The sequence below is a fragment of the Eublepharis macularius genome, chromosome 11, assembly GCF_028583425.1.
Source record: "Eublepharis macularius isolate TG4126 chromosome 11, MPM_Emac_v1.0, whole genome shotgun sequence".
Lineage (NCBI taxonomy): Eukaryota > Metazoa > Chordata > Lepidosauria > Squamata > Eublepharidae > Eublepharis > Eublepharis macularius.
This window is the reverse complement of record NC_072800.1, coordinates 71061115-71079389: the sequence shown is the minus strand read 5'-3', so window position 1 is coordinate 71079389 and position 18275 is coordinate 71061115. Positions and strand designations below refer to the sequence as shown.

The 18275-nt window shown below is 41.5% G+C and overlaps 1 protein-coding gene across 1 annotated transcript; it reads left to right on the top strand.

Annotated features, from left to right (window-relative positions):
* The first annotated feature begins 3412 nt into the window (after window positions 1–3412).
* Window positions 3413–17287, top strand: LOC129337356 (uncharacterized). Its single transcript, XM_054990958.1, has 6 exons — window positions 3413–3470; window positions 3904–4057; window positions 5602–5762; window positions 9245–9448; window positions 11301–11482; window positions 11714–17287. The coding sequence occupies exons 1-6, from the start codon at window positions 3413–3415 to the stop codon at window positions 17285–17287; spliced, it is 6333 nt and encodes a 2110-aa protein (XP_054846933.1).
* The last annotated feature ends 988 nt before the right edge of the window (window positions 17288–18275 follow it).

Genomic DNA, 18275 nt, shown 5'->3' with positions numbered 1-18275 from the left:
TGGACGTTTCCATTTCTAATGTCAGATTTGTGTCCATTTATTCTTTTGCGTAGAGGTTGGCTGGTTTGTCCAATGTACAGAGCAGAAGGACATTGTTGGCACATGAGGGCATATATCAGATTGGAGGATGAGCAGCTGTAAGAGCCAGAGACAGTGTAGTTGATGCCATTGGGTCCTGTAATTGTATTCCCTGGGTAGATATAGGGGCAGAGCTGGCATCTGGGTCTGTTGCAGGGCCTGGTACCTGTGCTGGTGACTCTGCTGGCCGATTCATGATTGTAAGTGAGAAGTCGTTTAAGATTGGGGGGCTGTCTGTAGGCAAGGAAAGGTCTTCCACCCAGGACTTCTGAGAGAGAGGTATCATTTTCATGGTGAGTCATGGTGAGTGTGTGTGGATTCTCAAGAGAACCTCGAAAGGGAAGACAATTTGTTGCCAGGAACAGGACTGCATCAATTACAACATGAATAATTTGGGTCCATTTTTGCTTTTCTGCTCTATTGATGTTTCTAATGCTTTGCTAATGCCACTGCAACTATTTTCAAAAGAGTTTTCCACTTAATGACACACACCTTGTGCACTGATGAGGATTCATGCTGGAGTAATTTTTCCAGGATCTTCTTCCAATTTGTAAACCCCGTGGTTTGTAAGGCGGACAATGTTCCTGCGGTGCTTGTTGCATCAAGAAACAGCTTGCATGGAGCACAAAAAAGAGCATTCTCAATTTTTGAATATATTAACCAGCTTCTTTTGGTTTTCTCACCATTTGGTAGCTGTTTATACCACATTGAAGATGTTAAGCGCCTGTTTTGCCTTTCTGTTGATAAGAAGTCAACACAGTTTGGATATTTTTCAGCTTGTAGGGCAAGCATTTCAGTTAAAAAGCACCGAGTTTTGTCATCTATTTTATTAGCAGCTGGCCAAGTGCTAGGGTCTGAGAATTCTTTTGATAACTCTTTTGACAGCAGAATTCCTTCACAATCAGTTGAGGTTTCTTTTTCTGTGTAGGTACTGGAAACAGCAGATGAACATGAAGGTCCAGGAGAATCTTCAGTAATTTCTTGGCTTTCAGATTCAGTCTCTTGTTGTGGAGCAACTGTATCACTTGACTTTTTAAACCATTTTTTCATTTAGGTGGCAGTTTGAGCAGCCAAATGTTCATTCTCTTTCACTCGCTTTCTGAACCGTGCACCTGAGGGCTTCTGCCTTGGATTACTCATGACTGCCAAATGCTTTCTTGAAAACAGTGGCCTTTTTGTTCTGAGAGGGGGACTGGGAGGACATAAGTTATGAAAGGCTGAGAAACACTGCTGTGGACTCCCTATTCCACAGGATCTGCAAGACACAAAAGTTGGCTCCATAAGTAGTGTTGCCAGCTATTGGTTCAGATATTCCTGGAGATTTTGGGGGTGAAGCTTGAAGTGTGTGGGGTTTGGGAAGAGGCCTCTCCCTTCAGTTCTCCAGGGGAACTGATCTCTTTTGGCTGGAGATCAGATGTAATTCTGGGAGATCTCCAGCCTGAAGGCTGGCAACCATACCCATAAGGCTGGATGCTAAGGACTGTTCTTACTAGAGGTGTAAAATTTCCACAAGTTTTGAAGCCATAGGAAAAAGGTCCCTCCTCCTTTTTTTTGCTACAGAAAAATAAACTGGGAAATTTTGGGGGAAATTGATACGTATGCAATACTTAACTTACTTTCCGTCAAACCACATCTTATTTTATTGATTTAACTACTTAGCATATAGAAGTGTGCTATGTGGAATAATGAAATTTAAAAGTATAAAATATACTAGTATCCCATGCCCCTACATTTCTGCCTTGGTTTGATCATCTCCCTCTGTGCTGATCTCGGAGTTGGAGCAAATACAGCCTGCGCCTGCCTGCTGCTGGGGCAATGGATGAGCCCTCCCCCTCCCCCTCCCCCTCCCCCTCCATGCGCACGTGCACTCTGCCCCGTCCCACCTTTTGGCGCAGTGGCGCTTCAAGCTCTTCTCATCCCAGGCAGCAGCACGCAGATGCAGAGACAGGGAAAAAAGCGAGTGAACCAGGCATGAGTGCCTATTTGCTGAGAAGAGAAGCAAACGCAGATCCTCCTCCTTGCCGGCTTGCAGGGCTGCCCTTTCTTTGATGGAGCAAATAGAGGCGCCTGCCGGCTGCTGGGTCCTGGGGGGGTGGCAGTGGAGCCCTCCCCTCCCCCTCCCCCTCCACACACATATGCCTTCTGCTGGCTATCCCACCGTTTGGCGTGCTTTGCTCTTGAGAGTTGAGGCAGAAAAAAAAACAAGTGGGAGAGCTGGGCACAAGTGGCTATTTGCTGGGGTGGCAAACCCGGATCCCCCTCTTTGCCACCCCCACTTTGACGGTGCCCGGGGCAGGCAAACCCCCCCCCCCGCCTCCCCAAGATCTGGGCTTGCCCACTATACCCCAAATTGAAGTTTTAAAATGTTTGTTTGCTTCTTAAATGTCATAATAAAGAACAGGGACTTGTTTTTGGTATTTAGAAGGTATATAGGTTTTTGTTTTCCTAGCTCTTTAAAACAGAGCCCTTTTTAAAACAGAGCCTATTTTAACTAATAATGTACAACTACATGGCTTGAAGAACAAAAGTTAAGTTTGAAAAGAAGCATAAACGTGCACATTCTTAAGGAAACTGCCTTTGTTTACAACTGGAACATATCTGAAATGGGCTAGAGTGATAAAATATATTTCTCTTGCAGGCAAAAAATAAAACATCAAGATTTATATAGGGGATAAAACATCAGGATTTATGATGTGCTAACAGTGACATTGTAACCAGAGTTATAGTCTTCTAAGGCTATTGATATCAATGAACAGAAGGGTATAATTCTGATTAGGGCTGCACTGTAATCCACAAACAATACAATAAAATTTAACTAAAATGAACAAATAACCAGCTATATTTTGGACTGGTTGTGGATCCCAATGGGCCAGCTGGTCCAAGGCCACAAACTATGGGCTAAGAGCCAAGGACCAAGAGTCCATAGTTGACTCACAACCAAGGTATTGCACTTCTGGACAGGCTCATATTTTTTACCTGGACCCAGGAAGAGCAAACAAAAGCACACCTTAGATGTTACACCTCTCAGCAATGCCCCTCCCAGTTTGCCCACACCCTAGACGCAAGTGTTCTTTCCATATCTCAGAAGGCTGAAGGAACTATAAAAGCAAGGAAGTCAAAGTCAAAAGATGCTGCATTTATGTATATCTATCACATCAGGCTGAAACCTTGGCGCTTCCAGTTATTTCATGTAACAGGTGCTGGGGAACCTTCTGGCAGTCAGAGTGGATAATATTGGCTCAATGGACCAGCGGTCGGACCATATAAGGCAACTTCCTATGCAACATTTGCAATTCAGTTGAAATCTTTTTGAGTTTCACTATAGATTTGTAAAATGATGGAAACTGAGGATGAAATTGCCATCGTGGGGATTGGATGCCATTTTCCTGGAGGTAAGAACACAATTTACTTCTAATATAACTAAAATATCACTGCATGTGAACTCATTAAGTTAACTTTCCCCATTTTTAAAAGAGTATCTGTTGTATAATGATCAGATTATTTCTGTCAACTATATATAGAAGGAAGAAATTGTACTGTAGAAATACCTACTGAAAAGTTTGATTCCTAAAACTATGATCATCCAGAAAATGGCAAATCCAAAAGAAAAAGCACCTTTACCTTTCCCCAAAATGGAGTTGAGAATATGGGGCTGGAGATGTAGGGAGGAAAATAGTGTATTAACTTGGTATTTTTTGTGGGAAATCACAGAGTGTTATGAACCGAAAGGATTTTAAAAGACATCCATGATTATTTTAATGATATCTGCTTCAGTTAAGAAACCTGTTTAGTTAAAAATCAAGTCTCAACAACATCTTACTACAGGTGAAGGAACTGATAATTTCTGGCAGGTGCTAATAGAAGGCAGAAACTGTACTACAGAAATACCACTGGAGAGATTTGACTCTAGCGAGTGGTACGATCCAGACAACAGCAAACCAGGAAAAACAAGCACAAGACATGCAGCTTTAATTGAAGAGTAAGTCAAACTTTACTTACACTGCTGAGATAGAAGATAATGTTTCTACAATGTTGTCTAGTGAGCAGAAAATCAAGTAACTAGTATTTATTGCTGCATAATTATTTCCTGATTTTACAAAAATTAAGAAAATGAAATTTTAGATCTTTCAATTTATTATCTGCTTGTCTCCTAGAATAGACTGTGTCATCATTCAAACATTTTTTTGGTGGGAGGGAGCTGATTTTTATTAAATCAACCCTGCGCACTTCCTTGTCCCGCTGAGAATAATGTCATTCCCGGCGCAACAAGGTAATGCTCTGTAGCATGCGCACATGCATTGCGTGGCACACAAGATAAGTTTTCCCAATGAATATGCCCCACCCAACCCCCTTTCCCCCGGTTTGAGCTCTGGGGGACCTGGCAACTCTAGTTGTAAATGGAATTTGAGCCATCAACTGTCTTTAACTTTTTGGCCTTTCTACCACCCCATAAAAAGTCTGCCAAGAAAACATCGTGATGCGATGTCCCCTCCATGGGTCAGTAATGACTCAGTGCTTGCACAGGGGACTACCTTTACCTTTTTTATTACAACTATTAAGTCTTCAAGAAATTGCACAAATACTGCCATTTGGACAGAGGGGTATGATTTCTGCAGATTCTTCATGAAGTGTTGCTTACCGGTAGGGGAGCAGGAAATCTTGCAGATTCTCTCTAGTGGAAACAGTGAATGGAAGGGGGAAAAATGCTGTAAACATCTGTATTGGCCCATGCAAAATCCAGAACAGAAAACCAAATCCATGTAATATCTTTTATAAGGTCCCGCCAAAATGACACAAAGTATTGTGCAAGTGTTCAAACTCACCAGAACTTTTCACCATGTAATACATTTTATAAGGACCAAAGGTTACAAATTTTTTTAAAAAGATTTTTTTTTAAGGAGGAAAAAGGTCAATTTTTTTGAGGTCAAGATCTTAAGACCCAGCATTTTGACTTTGCTGGACTCTGTTTTCACATGGGAGTTTACTCTATTGTTTGCTTCTTTTCTCCAGAATCAAAGTTCTGTAACTGAACACCAGCAACAATAAAATTACATGCCCAGCAACATCTAACAACAAATCAATTATATCACTACCGTCACTACATTTAAGCTTATCCATCATTTTGATTTTCTTCCCATATTTAATCCGTAACTGTGGTTATGCCCTTTCCCTCATTTGAATTAAACTCTTATTTTAGAATTGTTGCTTAAGTTTGTGAATGGGGAAAGAACTATTTTATGGCCCCCACCTGATTCTAAGACTTTGTACTGTGTGTGTGGGGGGGGGGGGGATTTGTGTGTTAGGCAGAAGGGTTGCATAATCCATCACAGATGAGACTTGCATTTTCCTGCCAATTTTGCCTTCTCATCAGTGCTGAAAACACCGGTAAAAATCTCTATTTAAAATGTTTGCTGGGTGTTTTTTTTTAAAAAAAATCCAAAACATTAGATTGCCATAACAGATGATTATGCAATTAGTTGAAAATATATTTTCTTCACATTTTTACATTTATTTGTTTCATAGGTTTAATGCATTTGATAATAAGCTTTTTGGAATTAATGGAACGGAAGCAGAACGCATGGATCCCCAGCAGAAGCTACTTTTAGAATGCACTTATAGAGCACTGGAAGATGCAGGAGTCACTAGAGAAAATATTAGCAACTCCAAAGTAGGAGTTTTTGTCGGTGAGACAAGTACCCGATGCTTTAAAAAATTCATTATTTTAAGGGCTTTAGCTGGAGCACATAGGGCTGATTCATACAATAAATACAACCTCCAATGAAGACCAGGGTTGCAGAGGCAGGCAATGACAAACCACCTCTGTTAGTCTCTTGGCATGAAAACCCCGCTAGGAGTCGCCATAAGTCAGCTATGACTTGAGGACACTCTTCACTCCAGTTAAATCAATCACGAACCCCAAATGGTCATTTCCTTAAAAAAATCTTCAGAATGTGAATTGACCCATGACATGGTGAGGTACAATGTGAACACGTTTCAGAGTATTTAGAAGAAGAGTTCAATCTGCAAGGGGAAAAGTCAACTCCCATCAACTTCTGCAGCAACACATATACCTATAAATTAATAGTCCATTTTTAAAATTTTTGAATGATTTTATTTAAAAGGAGAAATAGAGAGTGAACAGTATTACAATAAGAATAAAAATAGTAAACCATGCACAATTTAACATTGTTATGAATAGTAAACAACAAAAGGTTAATAAACAGTGCATAGAAACAAACAAGTAAAATAAAAATCAGTTACATGAAAATAAAGAGCAAAAGGTATAACACATGACTACAGACTATTTCTTCTCTCCATCTCATTTCTTGCATGTACACAGCATTTTCTATTCAATGTTCTAAAATTTTAACTTTACAATTGCTCCACTTTGACAGTAGCCATTCTTAGTTTTCCTTAGATTTCTACCACCTGTTCAAAAAAGCAAGTCTTTCTATTTTTTCTAAAATTCAGAGATTGATCTATTACACAAAAAATAAGTTAATGTTGCCATAAACACATATTCATATTATAATACTACTAGATAAAATATCTAATAACATATTTTTAAGATTCAGCACTAAGCAAAACTTTTGGCTATTAATCTATTTTAATATTAATTATGCATTCTAAATTTAATAAATTGACCTGTTGTGTATAGAAAAAAATTTATCTAATCATGAAAAAATATAGCACTAAAAAGATATTAGAGAGAGAAGAAAAAGAAAGATTCTATAACATAGTTATATAAAGTATACACAATTCAAAATAAGTTTTCTCTCTGTTTCTGTGTGCTTAACAGTGCAGTAATTAACTCAGAAAGGGGAATTGCCCATAGTCTCCTGCCCGGCCATAAAATGTAGCCCTGAACTTGGGAGAGGGGAACTTATTAAGAACTGGAGGGGTGATTCACTCCACAAGTTTCCCAGTTCTGTAATTCAGAGTTTTCCAATCTGTGGGTTCTGACCCAGAAGTGGGTCATAAATGCTGTGGAAACGGGTTGCAGTTCTTGTAAGCTTATGGCAGACCTTCCCTTCTTGCCTGGTGCTGAAAGCAGCATGCATCCCAGAAGAGCAGCAGCCCCTTGTCCGTTTCCTCCTCTTAACTTCTCTTAAACAGCAGTTTCTGCAGGATGTACTAAAACAATGACAAAAAGGCCACTTCGGAACAATGGAATGACAGCCCTCAGAGTGAAATGATGTTCAGTGGGATTATGTCACGGTCAGGGCTGGGGCTCCTGCTTGGGAGGGCGCTGGGCTGAGCGGGAGGCAGAAAGCGAGAGTCCAAAACACACCGGGGTCAAGAGCCAGGGAGACTGTCCATCAGGGGAACAAGCAGAGGAGAGTCAGAAAGCTGAGCCGAGGTCTGAAAGCCAAGTCGCCAGTTCCACGCAGAGACAGGCAAGAGGTGGTCGAGGATGAAGCCGAGGTCAGGACACAGGAGGTCTATCCGAGCGAGAGCAGGGTACAAGGCAGGGGTGAAGCTTCCAGGAGCCGAGCTGCTGGGCGCAAGGAGTGGTGAACGAGGCTCAGGTGTTTCTCCTATAAGCTCAGCGCGGCATAAGAGAACAAGGCTCAGGTGTTTCTCCTTCACTTGATTGCCCCGCCTCGTCCTTGGCCTTCAGCTCTGCCTGTCACTGCGCTTGCAGGCGCGCACTCTTCCATTGTTCCCAAACCACCTCTTTTGCCCGAGCCTTCCTCCTTGCCAACTCGCAAGGCTTGGTTCTCCGAGGCGCCGGTTGCTCCTCCTCCCTGCACACACCCTCCTCTTGCGCTGAGGGACTGGGTTGCGCTGAGGCCAGTTGCCCTGAGGGATCAGGTTGCACTGAGGGGCCGGGTTGCTGGTCGCAGGACGGCTCTTCAGGGGCTGTGGGCGGGTCTCCCACGGGTTCTTCCAGCTCCTCGGAGGAGGAAGAAGGATCATCAGTGGGTAGAGCGCCCAGCTGACGCAGGTCTCTGACAGATTAGACCAGTAGTCTGCAACTGGAATCACAAACCTTAGAGTGGAATGAAACGCCTTATATTTTTATTAATGTTTCCGGAGGTTGTGCAAGGATCCCCCAAATCAGCCCTGCCTCATTAGTTAACTTCTTAGGGCCAAGTTAGAAGTGATGAATTACACTTGAATGGTGTGCACGTGGAGTACAAATGAACAGGGAGGAATACATGTGAGTTTGTTCACTTGCCAGTCAAGTGTAATTCGTCACTTCTAGCTTGGCTGTGAGAGCCAAGCTACACGTGACGCCTGACACAGGTTGGGCACTTGTCAGCTTCCCTCAAGTTTTGATGGGAAATGTAGGCATCCTGGTCTTGCAGCTGTAATGGAGAGCCAAGCTGTAAAACCAGGACACCTACATTTCCCATCAGAACTTGAGGGAAGCTGACAAGTGTCCAACCTGTGTCAGGCGTCACTTGTAGCTTGGCTCTGAGTCAGCTGTTCTGTTTCCTTCTAGGGTCATGAAGTTACTACCACCAGCCACCTCGTTCTATGCTGCTGAAAACTATAAAACTTGGTCAGGTGTTTTTTTTCTGGGAAAATAGGTGGTGGAACTCTCAAGAGGGAAATGAGGAAAAAACACATGGGATTTTTTGAAATAATATTATTTTCACGCACTATTGTCCAGTATTTTCAAGAGGTGCCGGAACTCCGTTCCACCGCGTTCCCACTGGAAAAAAAGCCCTGATCTTGGTGATCTTCACCTTCACTTTTCTTCCTTAGAATCCCACAATGTCCAGGTGTGTTTCCTCCCTATTTTCCATGTTACGTATCATCCCACTCTGGGGGCTCTCATTCCAGTCCCAGAGCACTGATTTCACTCCCAGGGGCTGTCACTCTACTCTGGTGGCTGTCATTCCAGGCCCAGAGCAGGTGTTTTAAAATCTGTTCTGCATTTTCTTTGCCAAGAGTCCCCCCCCCACCATTGCTGATTCAGCACCTGAAAAAGCCCAGGAGGGGACAAGAGCTCCTGGAGCCACCATGCGATGCACACAATCTGGATTGGGGCCCCATGGCAATTTTTAAAGAACTACAACTGCTTTTAAAATGATATCAGCAGCCATGGGAAGAACCTGTGGCTGCTGTCACTTGTAATTTGTCCCTCAGGATGAATATTTTACCTGCTTTCCTATGCAGTAGGTTACTAATGGAAGACTCTTTGCTATTCTTCCAGGTATGATGAATCGAGACTATGAGCACATAAGCAGCAAGGCCACCACTGAAATAAACCATTATGATGGCACTGGGGCAGCAATGAGCATCGCTGCCAATCGGATTTCATACACTTTTAATCTCACTGGGCCATCTCTTGCCATCGACACTGCTTGTTCCTCATTTCACTATGCTCTGCATTTTGCCTGCCATGCAATTAAACAAGGTATACTGATGGTGTTTCATATTTAGTAGCATGAATTCAATTGCTGCTTATACAGTAATGTGTTGGAATATGTTTCTGGCAAGGTCCTAAGATGGTGTGTTGTATAAATGTAGTTTCAAGTCTCTGGGCCAAATTACACATTGAAACTTTCAACAAAGGCCTTTTTTGCATGGGAGATTTTTGCTGCTTTTGGTCCCATACTTCTTCAGATTTTCTTCTGAATTCTGGACATTTAACTCCCCCTTCAAATTTCAATGTGGCATTTCAACGGTTCTCTTCCAAATTTTCTGCCTGTGCAGAAAAAGTGCAGGCAGAAAATTCAGAAGAGAAGCCTTGAAATGCCACACTGAAATCTGAAGCAGGAGTTAAGTGTCTGGAATTCAGAAGAAAATCCAAAGAGGTACGGGACCAAAAACGGCAAAAGTACCCATGCAAAAAAGGCCATATTGTGTCTGGGCTCCCTGACCTGACTTTGAATCAGTCAGTCATACGTCAGCAGAGAGTTCCATACTAGGAACTCATTTCTGAGGTGTGCAGAACTTTGATTCAGATTTATCTATCTACATCATTAATATTTTGCCTTTATCACCAATGGGGACCCAAAATGGCAGTCCCCATTGGTCTCCTCTCTCCATTTTATCCTCACAACAACCCTCTGAGATAGGTTAAGCTGAGTGTGTGTGACTGGCCAAAGATCACCCAGCAGAGTAGAGATTTGAATCTCGATCTCTCATAACCTAGTCCAACACTCAAACCACATACCAACTTTTGATCCTACACAAAGGAGAGGATTTGAGTCCATTAATTTTTTCTTACCCAATGTAAGCTGGTCATGAGACAAGAAGCTTCTTCTAAGAAGATGCTGATGATCAGACTCCCATAATACTTACAGATTTTCAACGTTGTCTTCTAACTATACAGCAAACTGCCCCACCTAATAATACATTCTTGGCAACTCTTAAAATTTCACTATACAAAATTATCTACACTCAGATATCGTAAAATATAGAAATGCTGTATTAGTACATTGTTGCTACTTTTTATCAGAGAAAAAAATATAAAAACAATCATTAATTTTCTCATAATTATCTGTTGATTCTCCACCACCCGCAATAATACTCTCATCTTTGTCTTCACTTCTGTCCTTAACTGGACATTCTTGCCATTCTCAGATGTCATCATACCCATTTTATTTATTGATATGAATTACAGTATTTCTGATCAACTAGAGGCAGTATTAGTCTGTAACTTCTTTGTTCTTCTCCAAGGTTGTGCTATTCTGGGTGTCTTAATGCTCCGTTTAATATCTTTTAGTGTAGCTGAATCCAGCCACTCTGGATTCTGGCCTGCAGAAGCATCTTCCATGATCTCTTTAGTCAAGAAGACCAGCAACTGCTTCACTATTTTTCTAGCTATATTAGCGACAATGGGCATTAAGCAAGTGAGGAAGCATGTTCCCCTCCCTAGTTTATAAGGCATTTGTCTTAGCTTTAAGGACAAAATACAGGCATTTTATTTTATGTTGACCAGGAAGAACATTTTAATGGAGTGCTGCTAGTAGTTACTCCACAAATAAAATAGAATGGGGGACCTACTACTACTGACTCGGACATGGGTGAAAGAAGAATGCATTTTCCCACTATATTTTTTTTAGTGAAAATCCACATATTGGGATTATATTGAACAATAATGTATTTATTGGTTTCTGCCATAAGACACTGTTCTGGGCCTACAGTTGTGAAATGAAAGTGGAATTTTCACTGCTGATATTAAAGAAATAAAAGATAAAAAAATTAAAAGACCAAATTCAGAAAAACCATACCAAAAATATATATATATATTTATGACACAGGGGATTGTGACGCTGCTCTTTGCGGAGGAGTGAACTGCATCATAGATCATCGAATGTTTATCCCTCTTAGCAAAGCAAAAATGATTGCCTCTGATGGAATAAGCAAACCTTTTTCAACAAAGGCAGATGGCTATGGAAGAGGAGAAGGTTGTGGCGTTCTTTTGCTGAAATCATTGAAAAAGGTATTGCCATAGAACCACATTAAACATTGTTCCAGTTTTGGAGTTTACATAACACACTGATGCTCAAGTTTATCTCAATAGTGAGAATCATATTGTCAAAGGTGGGTGGCATGAATTAAACTCTGAAAAATTATGGAAAATACAGAAATTTGTAACTGTTGCATTTCCTGTGCATTTGATCCCCACCTTTACAGCTATAAGAAACTCTACACTTTTTTTCTTCTTCAACAGGCACAGGAAGATTTCAACAGAATATGGGGTGTTATCAGCATCAGTGCTGTCAACCAGAATGGAAGGTCTGTCACTCCAATCACCAAACCATCTCAACAAGAACAGGAAAACTTGCTACGCAGCATTTATCCTTCTCACGTTCATCCATCCACCGTGCAGTACATAGAGGCGCATGGCACAGGAACACCTGTGGGAGATCCCACCGAGGCCGAGAGTATAGGCAACGTCATTGGTAAAAAGAGGCCTCCTCACCTGCCCGCTCTCAAGATGGGCTCTGTGAAAGGGAACATTGGGCACACAGAGTCAGCTGCTGGGGCTGCAGGCTTAATCAAGGTTCTTCTCATGATGCACCATGGAAAGATTGTCCCCTCCTTGCACTTTTCGGAGAGCGTCAGCAGCATCAACACACAGCAATTAAACCTCTCCATTCCAACCAGTGTGGAGAAGTGGGAGGAGTCTAGTGAGCTTGGCAGGGCAGCTGGGGTCAACTGTTTTGGATTTGGGGGGACTAATGCCCACGTTGTTGTCAGACAAGTTAAACAAACCCAGGTTCTTCCCCCAATCAAAAGGCCTGTTGAACTGTTTGTCCTTTCTGCAGCTTCAGGTAAATCTCTCAGACTGACAATGGAAGACACTGCTAGACGTGTGAATACGAGTGAGTCAGTAACACTCCCAAGTGCGGCCTATACTTCGGCATGCAGGAGAAGCCACATGAACTTCAAATACAGGAAAGCCTTTGTGGCATCTTCTCTGCAGCACTTGAAACAGCAGTTTCTCTCTGCAGCTGAAACGGAAATAGTTCCGTCCAAGAAAGCTCCACAACTGATTTTTGTCTTCTCTGGGAATGGTCTGAATTTGAAAGGGATATTCAAAAATTTGCTGCAATCGGAACCTGTGTTCAGAGACAAATGTAAAGAAATAGAGGGATTATTCCAGCAACTCATTCCTCTTAGTATCCTAGGACTGGCCGAAAGCGACCGTGATGATTTGACAAGGCCCGAAATAGCCCAGCCCTTACTCTTCACCCTGCAGGTGGCCTTGGCCACACTGCTGCAGCACTGGGGAATTAAGCCTACTGCAGTTGTTGGCCATTCAGTTGGTGAGGTTGCTGCCGCCCATTGCGCTGGCTTTATTTCCCTGGAAGATGCTGTCGAGGTCATCCATCACAGGAGCAGGTTACAGGCTAAGGTCACCGGAGGCAGAATGCTGGTTGTCGGTAACATCCCCGTTCAAGAAGTGTCAGAGGCCATTGGAGCATACTCTAGGAAGGTCTGCGTTGCCGCATTTAATAGCCCTCAGTCTTGTACCTTGTCAGGAGACGCAGGTTCCATCAAAGCCATTCAGAAAGATCTAGTTGAACGTTTTGGTGGAAGGAATGTTTTCCTTCATGTTTTAAATGTACCAGCTGCATATCACAGCCACATGATGGATCCAGTACTACAGGAATTGGCAGGGAGTCTATTAGGATTAAAGAAGTGGAAGCCAGAAATTGATCTAATTTCTACTGTAACAGGGAAGGTGGCTTCAGAAGATGATATTGTGTCAGGCAACTACTGGGCCAGACAAGTTCGTGATCCTGTTTCATTTGCTCAGGCCATTATGTCTTCTGTGAGAGAGAAGCCAAATGTTGTGTTCATTGAAATTGGTCCCCACAGAGCATTGCAGAGATATATCACGGAAACGTTAGGAAAGGAAACTAAAGTTTTTTCTTCCTTGCAAGCTGACAGAGAGTATGAGGCACTTCTTACACTCGTAAAAGGCCTGTTTGAACTTGGGTTCAATCCAGATTGGTCACATCTCTATGATGGATATCAAAGTGTACCAGCAAGCTATCCCAGGTACCAGTTTGAACATATGAAGCTGAACTCCCACATAAACATGTTGCAACAACCAATTCAAAAAGCTGCAAACTTAAACCACCCTTTTATTCACAGCGTTAACCATAATAATACAGAAGTGAAGTGTTCTGTGTCTCAGGCACAAACACCATACCTATATGAGCACAAGCACAGTGGTGTTGCTCTAATCCCTGGTGCCTTTTTTGTTGAACTTGCACTGGCATCTGTGATGACTTGTTCAAGGCCAAAAAATCCCTTCAGTTTGAGTCAGATAAGCCTGAAGTTTACAGCACCGTGCATTTTAAGTGAGAGCCCCCATGATTTGAAGGTAAATGTGGAATTACACAACACAGTGAAAGAATTCAGAATACTGTCTTCATCAGGCGCAATTTATGCAACAGGACAAGTCACAAGGAATCCAGAGACCCCTGTTCAAGAAAAGAGCATTTCCTATACAGATGTTTTTCAACGCTGTCAATCATTTGTGAGCAGAGATGAGATTTATGAAACATTGTCCTCTTTTGGATTTCAGTATGGTTCAATATTTAAGCAGTTAAATGATGTATTTTACTGTAAAGAACTGAAAGAAGCTGTAACCATCCTCAGGGTTAACAAAGAAACTACAGACGGAATGCATGATTATTTTATCCATCCAGTGCTCTTGGACTGTTTTCTACAAATGACAGTGGTGATAATTCAGAAAACTTCCATGAATTATATTGGATTACCTTCTGGCATAAGCAGCCTTGTAATCGTTAGACCTTTGGAAGAGGAAATGATGATATATCTGAAAATGAGCAATTCTACAGAGAACTACATAGATTTTTGTGGATGCTTTACAGATAAACATGGCTCTGTTTTGGCAGAGGTGAAACACATCAGAATCACTTTTATGAAGAAAACTTCCCAAAATGAGACTGATTCTTTGTATGAAAATAAGTGGAAGGAAGTAACTAATTCCCAAATAATCCAGAACTTGCCAAAAACATTCAAAGTGGCAGTGTTTGCTGACAAGATGGGAATATCTCAGCAACTCAAAAAATTCTTACATAAAGATTCTAGGTTTTTGGTCTACGAAGACTGGGAGAAATTGTTGGAAATCAGAAGCTTGAAATTGCCTGCACAGGAAAAAATTAAACTGGAACTGCAGGATTACAATGATGTTTTGTTTATGTGGGGAATCCACCGATTAAATGAAGGAAATCCAGACTCCCTAGTTGCAGATTTGTCAAAATGCTGTGAAGCTCTTCGGCAAGTTATTATTGTTTTGAGAAAGAAGAACATTCATTGTTCCATCAAGATAATCACATATAGGACTACAGAGAGGTCTGTAGACCACATTAATCCTGGCTTTGCTTTGTATGGCATGGTGCGAAGCTGTATGATTGAAGTTTCCGAAATCACATTTCAGATGATTGACATCAGCTCAACAAGCACAATGGACATCTCAGCCTTAGCAGACGTTTTACTAGAATATGAAGCACAGAAATATCCTGAAGTTTGGATTAACCAGGGAAGAGTTTACACTTCTGAAATCAGACAGAGTCATGTTCATGATATGGCAAACGATCCCCCTTTCCAGTCTCTAAAAAACTCTGAGTGCTTCACTCTTTACACTTCTGATCCATATGAAGCAAGGGACTTATCTGCTGAGCTGGCTGATAACACTAATATTCCTCTGGATGATCACAGTGTTGAAATTCAGATTGAGAAAATAAGTCTGCATTCTGAAGACTACTTTCCTGTTAGTGTCTCTAGCTGTAACTTTGGAAATTCATTATACTGGAATTCGCAGACAGTTGACAAGCATCAGCTCTTAGCTCTCGACTGTAGCGGGAAAGTAGTTGCAACTGGCAGCAAAGTGAAAAAAGTCAAAGTGGGAGACCACATTGTTTCATGTTATCCTGTTACTGCATCTTCCAGAATCAGGATCCCAGAGGTGGTATGCTTGAACACTCAGAACTTCCCATGCTTTGAAACTGTGCCATGTGTGTCCTTCTTTAGAATAGCATGGGAAATTTTGCATCGGACATTGCCAGAAATGAAGCAGAAGGGCTCTTTAGGCATTATTTCTATTGAACCAGAGTCAGTTTTGTGCAAAGTGCTTAATCTGTCAGCTCAGGAAGCAGGATGGAAAACCATATGTACAAGACCTGGCAGTAACATCAATCAATGCAATGCCCTTGTTTTCCTGCCTCCAGTAAAAAAACTGCCTACAGATATTTTAGCTCATCTTTCACGCCTCCAGCATGTCATTATGGTGAGTGGCAACCTACCCTCTGAAAGTCTGAGATCTCTCACTGGAAGTGGTCATGAGAACTTCCAAGTTCATGTTCTCATACTGGCCAGCATTTTCCAGAAGGCATTTCTGAAACAATCTCAGAAACTTTTCATCAGGTGGATGAAATCAAAGCAAATGAAGCAATTTAAGAGCTTACCCTGTTCAGTTTTTCAACAGGCAAACAATTGTGAGACTGTGGATTCTGCATTATCATCATATTTTACAAGCAAGTCTATCTACCTCACTGTGCTGAAAAGTGATGTGCCTAATAGTTTTATTTCAGACATACCTGTGTATGACACCAAGGAGAAAATATTTAAGCACAATGCAGTTTACATTGTCATAGGGGGACTTACTGGGCTTGGGTTTGAAACAGTTAGATTTATTGCTGAAAATGGAGGAGGATGCATTGTGATACTTTCGCGAAGAAACCCAAGTGCTGAGAAGCAGGAAGAAATAAGGGTTTTGCAGCATCAGAGTAAAGGGAGCAGAATAATCAGCCTGCAGTGCAATGTCATCTTCAGGTCCGATGTCGAGAAAGCTGTCAGGGCAATCAGCAGCATCTTTCCCAAGTGCCCAATCAAAGGGGTGTTCCACGGTGCTGTAGTTTTACATGATGGATCCGTTGAAGCCTTGACTGTGTCTGACTTTGAGGAAGTTTTCAGTCCTAAGGTGGCAGGAGCCATGAATCTTCACCATGCTACCCAAGGGCAGGATCTGGACTATTTTGTGTGTTATTCATCAGTTGCTTCATTTCTTGGAAATTCAATGCAAGCAAACTACGCTGCGGCCAATTCCTTCCTGGACCTTTTCTGCCATTATAGGAGAAACTGTGGACTTGCAGCACAGTCCATTAACTGGGGTGCCTTGAATCTTGGACTACTGCAAAATCGAAATGAAATTCAAAATTTGTTAGAATCCAAGGGTATAGCAATCTTGCAAGTGAATGATTTTCATGAGTATCTTAAAAGATGTTTAATTCTGAACAATCCTCAGCAAGCTGTTGTAAGGCTGAACTTCAAAACTTTGTATGGTAATTCTATTGCTCAAAATCCAGCATTCAGAAGTCGCATGTATTCAGTCCTTAAAGAAGTACTCTACAAGAATGCTGAGCTTTCAGAACAAATTATGCGCGACAATTTGCCTCCAGAAAAATCTGAAGATTATATCATGTCATTGTTGAATCAACTCACTGGTGCAGATCCAAGTGACATCACTGTGGATACATCGCTGTTATCCCTTGGCATGGATTCCATGTTAGCCATGACTCTACGTAATCATATTTTCCAGGAACAACAAGTAGATATACCACTTGTGAAACTGCTTGATCCTAATACTACAGTTCTCTCATTAGCACTGCTTTTGGAAGAAAGATCTGAAGAAAACAAAAAATCTGGGATAGAACACCATGTGAAACAGAATACTGAAGGAGAAAGCTGGAGTACTTTTTTGTAACTTTAATTTGATTGTTCCACTCTGATTTTTAAAACTCTACAATTAATCACATTCAACAATGGTATACATTAGTATATCTAGATACCCCAAATAGTTGTGTTTGAATTCTTTATTTGTCAAAACTATTTTTTCACTTTAATGGAAAACTGTGTTTTTTTAAATCTGGTGACAACTTGGATTTTCATAATTTTGTGGTCCTAAAGATGTTAAGTGTGGTGGGTTTAGTGTTTGTAACTCTACCTGTTTCTGGGTGATTCCGCACGAATGGTTTTCCCTGCTTCAACTTCTAAATGACCTCGATTTTTTCTTTTGTTTCCACACGTGGGAAGGCAATCCTAGCAGCAGATTGGAAGTCACTTCACGTTTTGTCCATTTTTTTCCATCCTGCTTTCCCCCGACTTATTTGTCCATGCGCAGCAGATTAGGGATTTTAATAATGCGGAATTCTTTATCCGATGTTCTCCCCACCCTTGCTCTTTTCTCTCACCCTTCGAATCAACTTAATTTGATTGGCCAATCATGTTTTCTAAGCTACACCCACTACCCTTTCTCTTCCCCCTTTTTAAAAAAAAAAATGTAAAAAAACGTTGCAACGTTTCTACAAATCTATGCAGAAACATATCCTGTGTCACATGACAACAGCTGACCAATAATGGGTCCATTTTACAACACACCAAATTTGTTACTTGTTGCTCGCTGACAGCTGACAGCTTCTGAGGTAGAATGAAAGTGTGATGGAGGGACTTCAGTGTTCAACTAGTGGTCTAGGCATTTCATGGAGGGAGAAAGAGACCGTCCTCAACACAACACCTATCACTAAACCACACCGCTCACGAAGAAAGCAGGAAAGATAGACGTGGGGTCATTGGTAACCATTTTCCCTCCAAATGTCAATAGCCAATACTCTTCCACAATATCGGCGGGAAGTGCTCTGGCCTATCCAATATGTTTATTTGATGCAACGTTTATGTGCAGCAACGTTTTTTGT

Bases quoted from the DNA above. Each gene is read 5' to 3' on its own strand.
- LOC129337356 (XM_054990958.1), top strand. From the start codon at position 3,413: ATGATGGAAACTGAGGATGAAATTGCCATCGTGGGGATTGGATGCCAT. The intron at 3,471-3,903 runs GTAAGAACACAA...ATCTTACTACAG, and splicing joins TGGATGCCATTTTCCTGGAG to GTGAAGGAACTGATAATTTC. The intron at 11,483-11,713 runs GTATTGCCATAG...CTTCTTCAACAG, and splicing joins TGCTGAAATCATTGAAAAAG to GCACAGGAAGATTTCAACAG.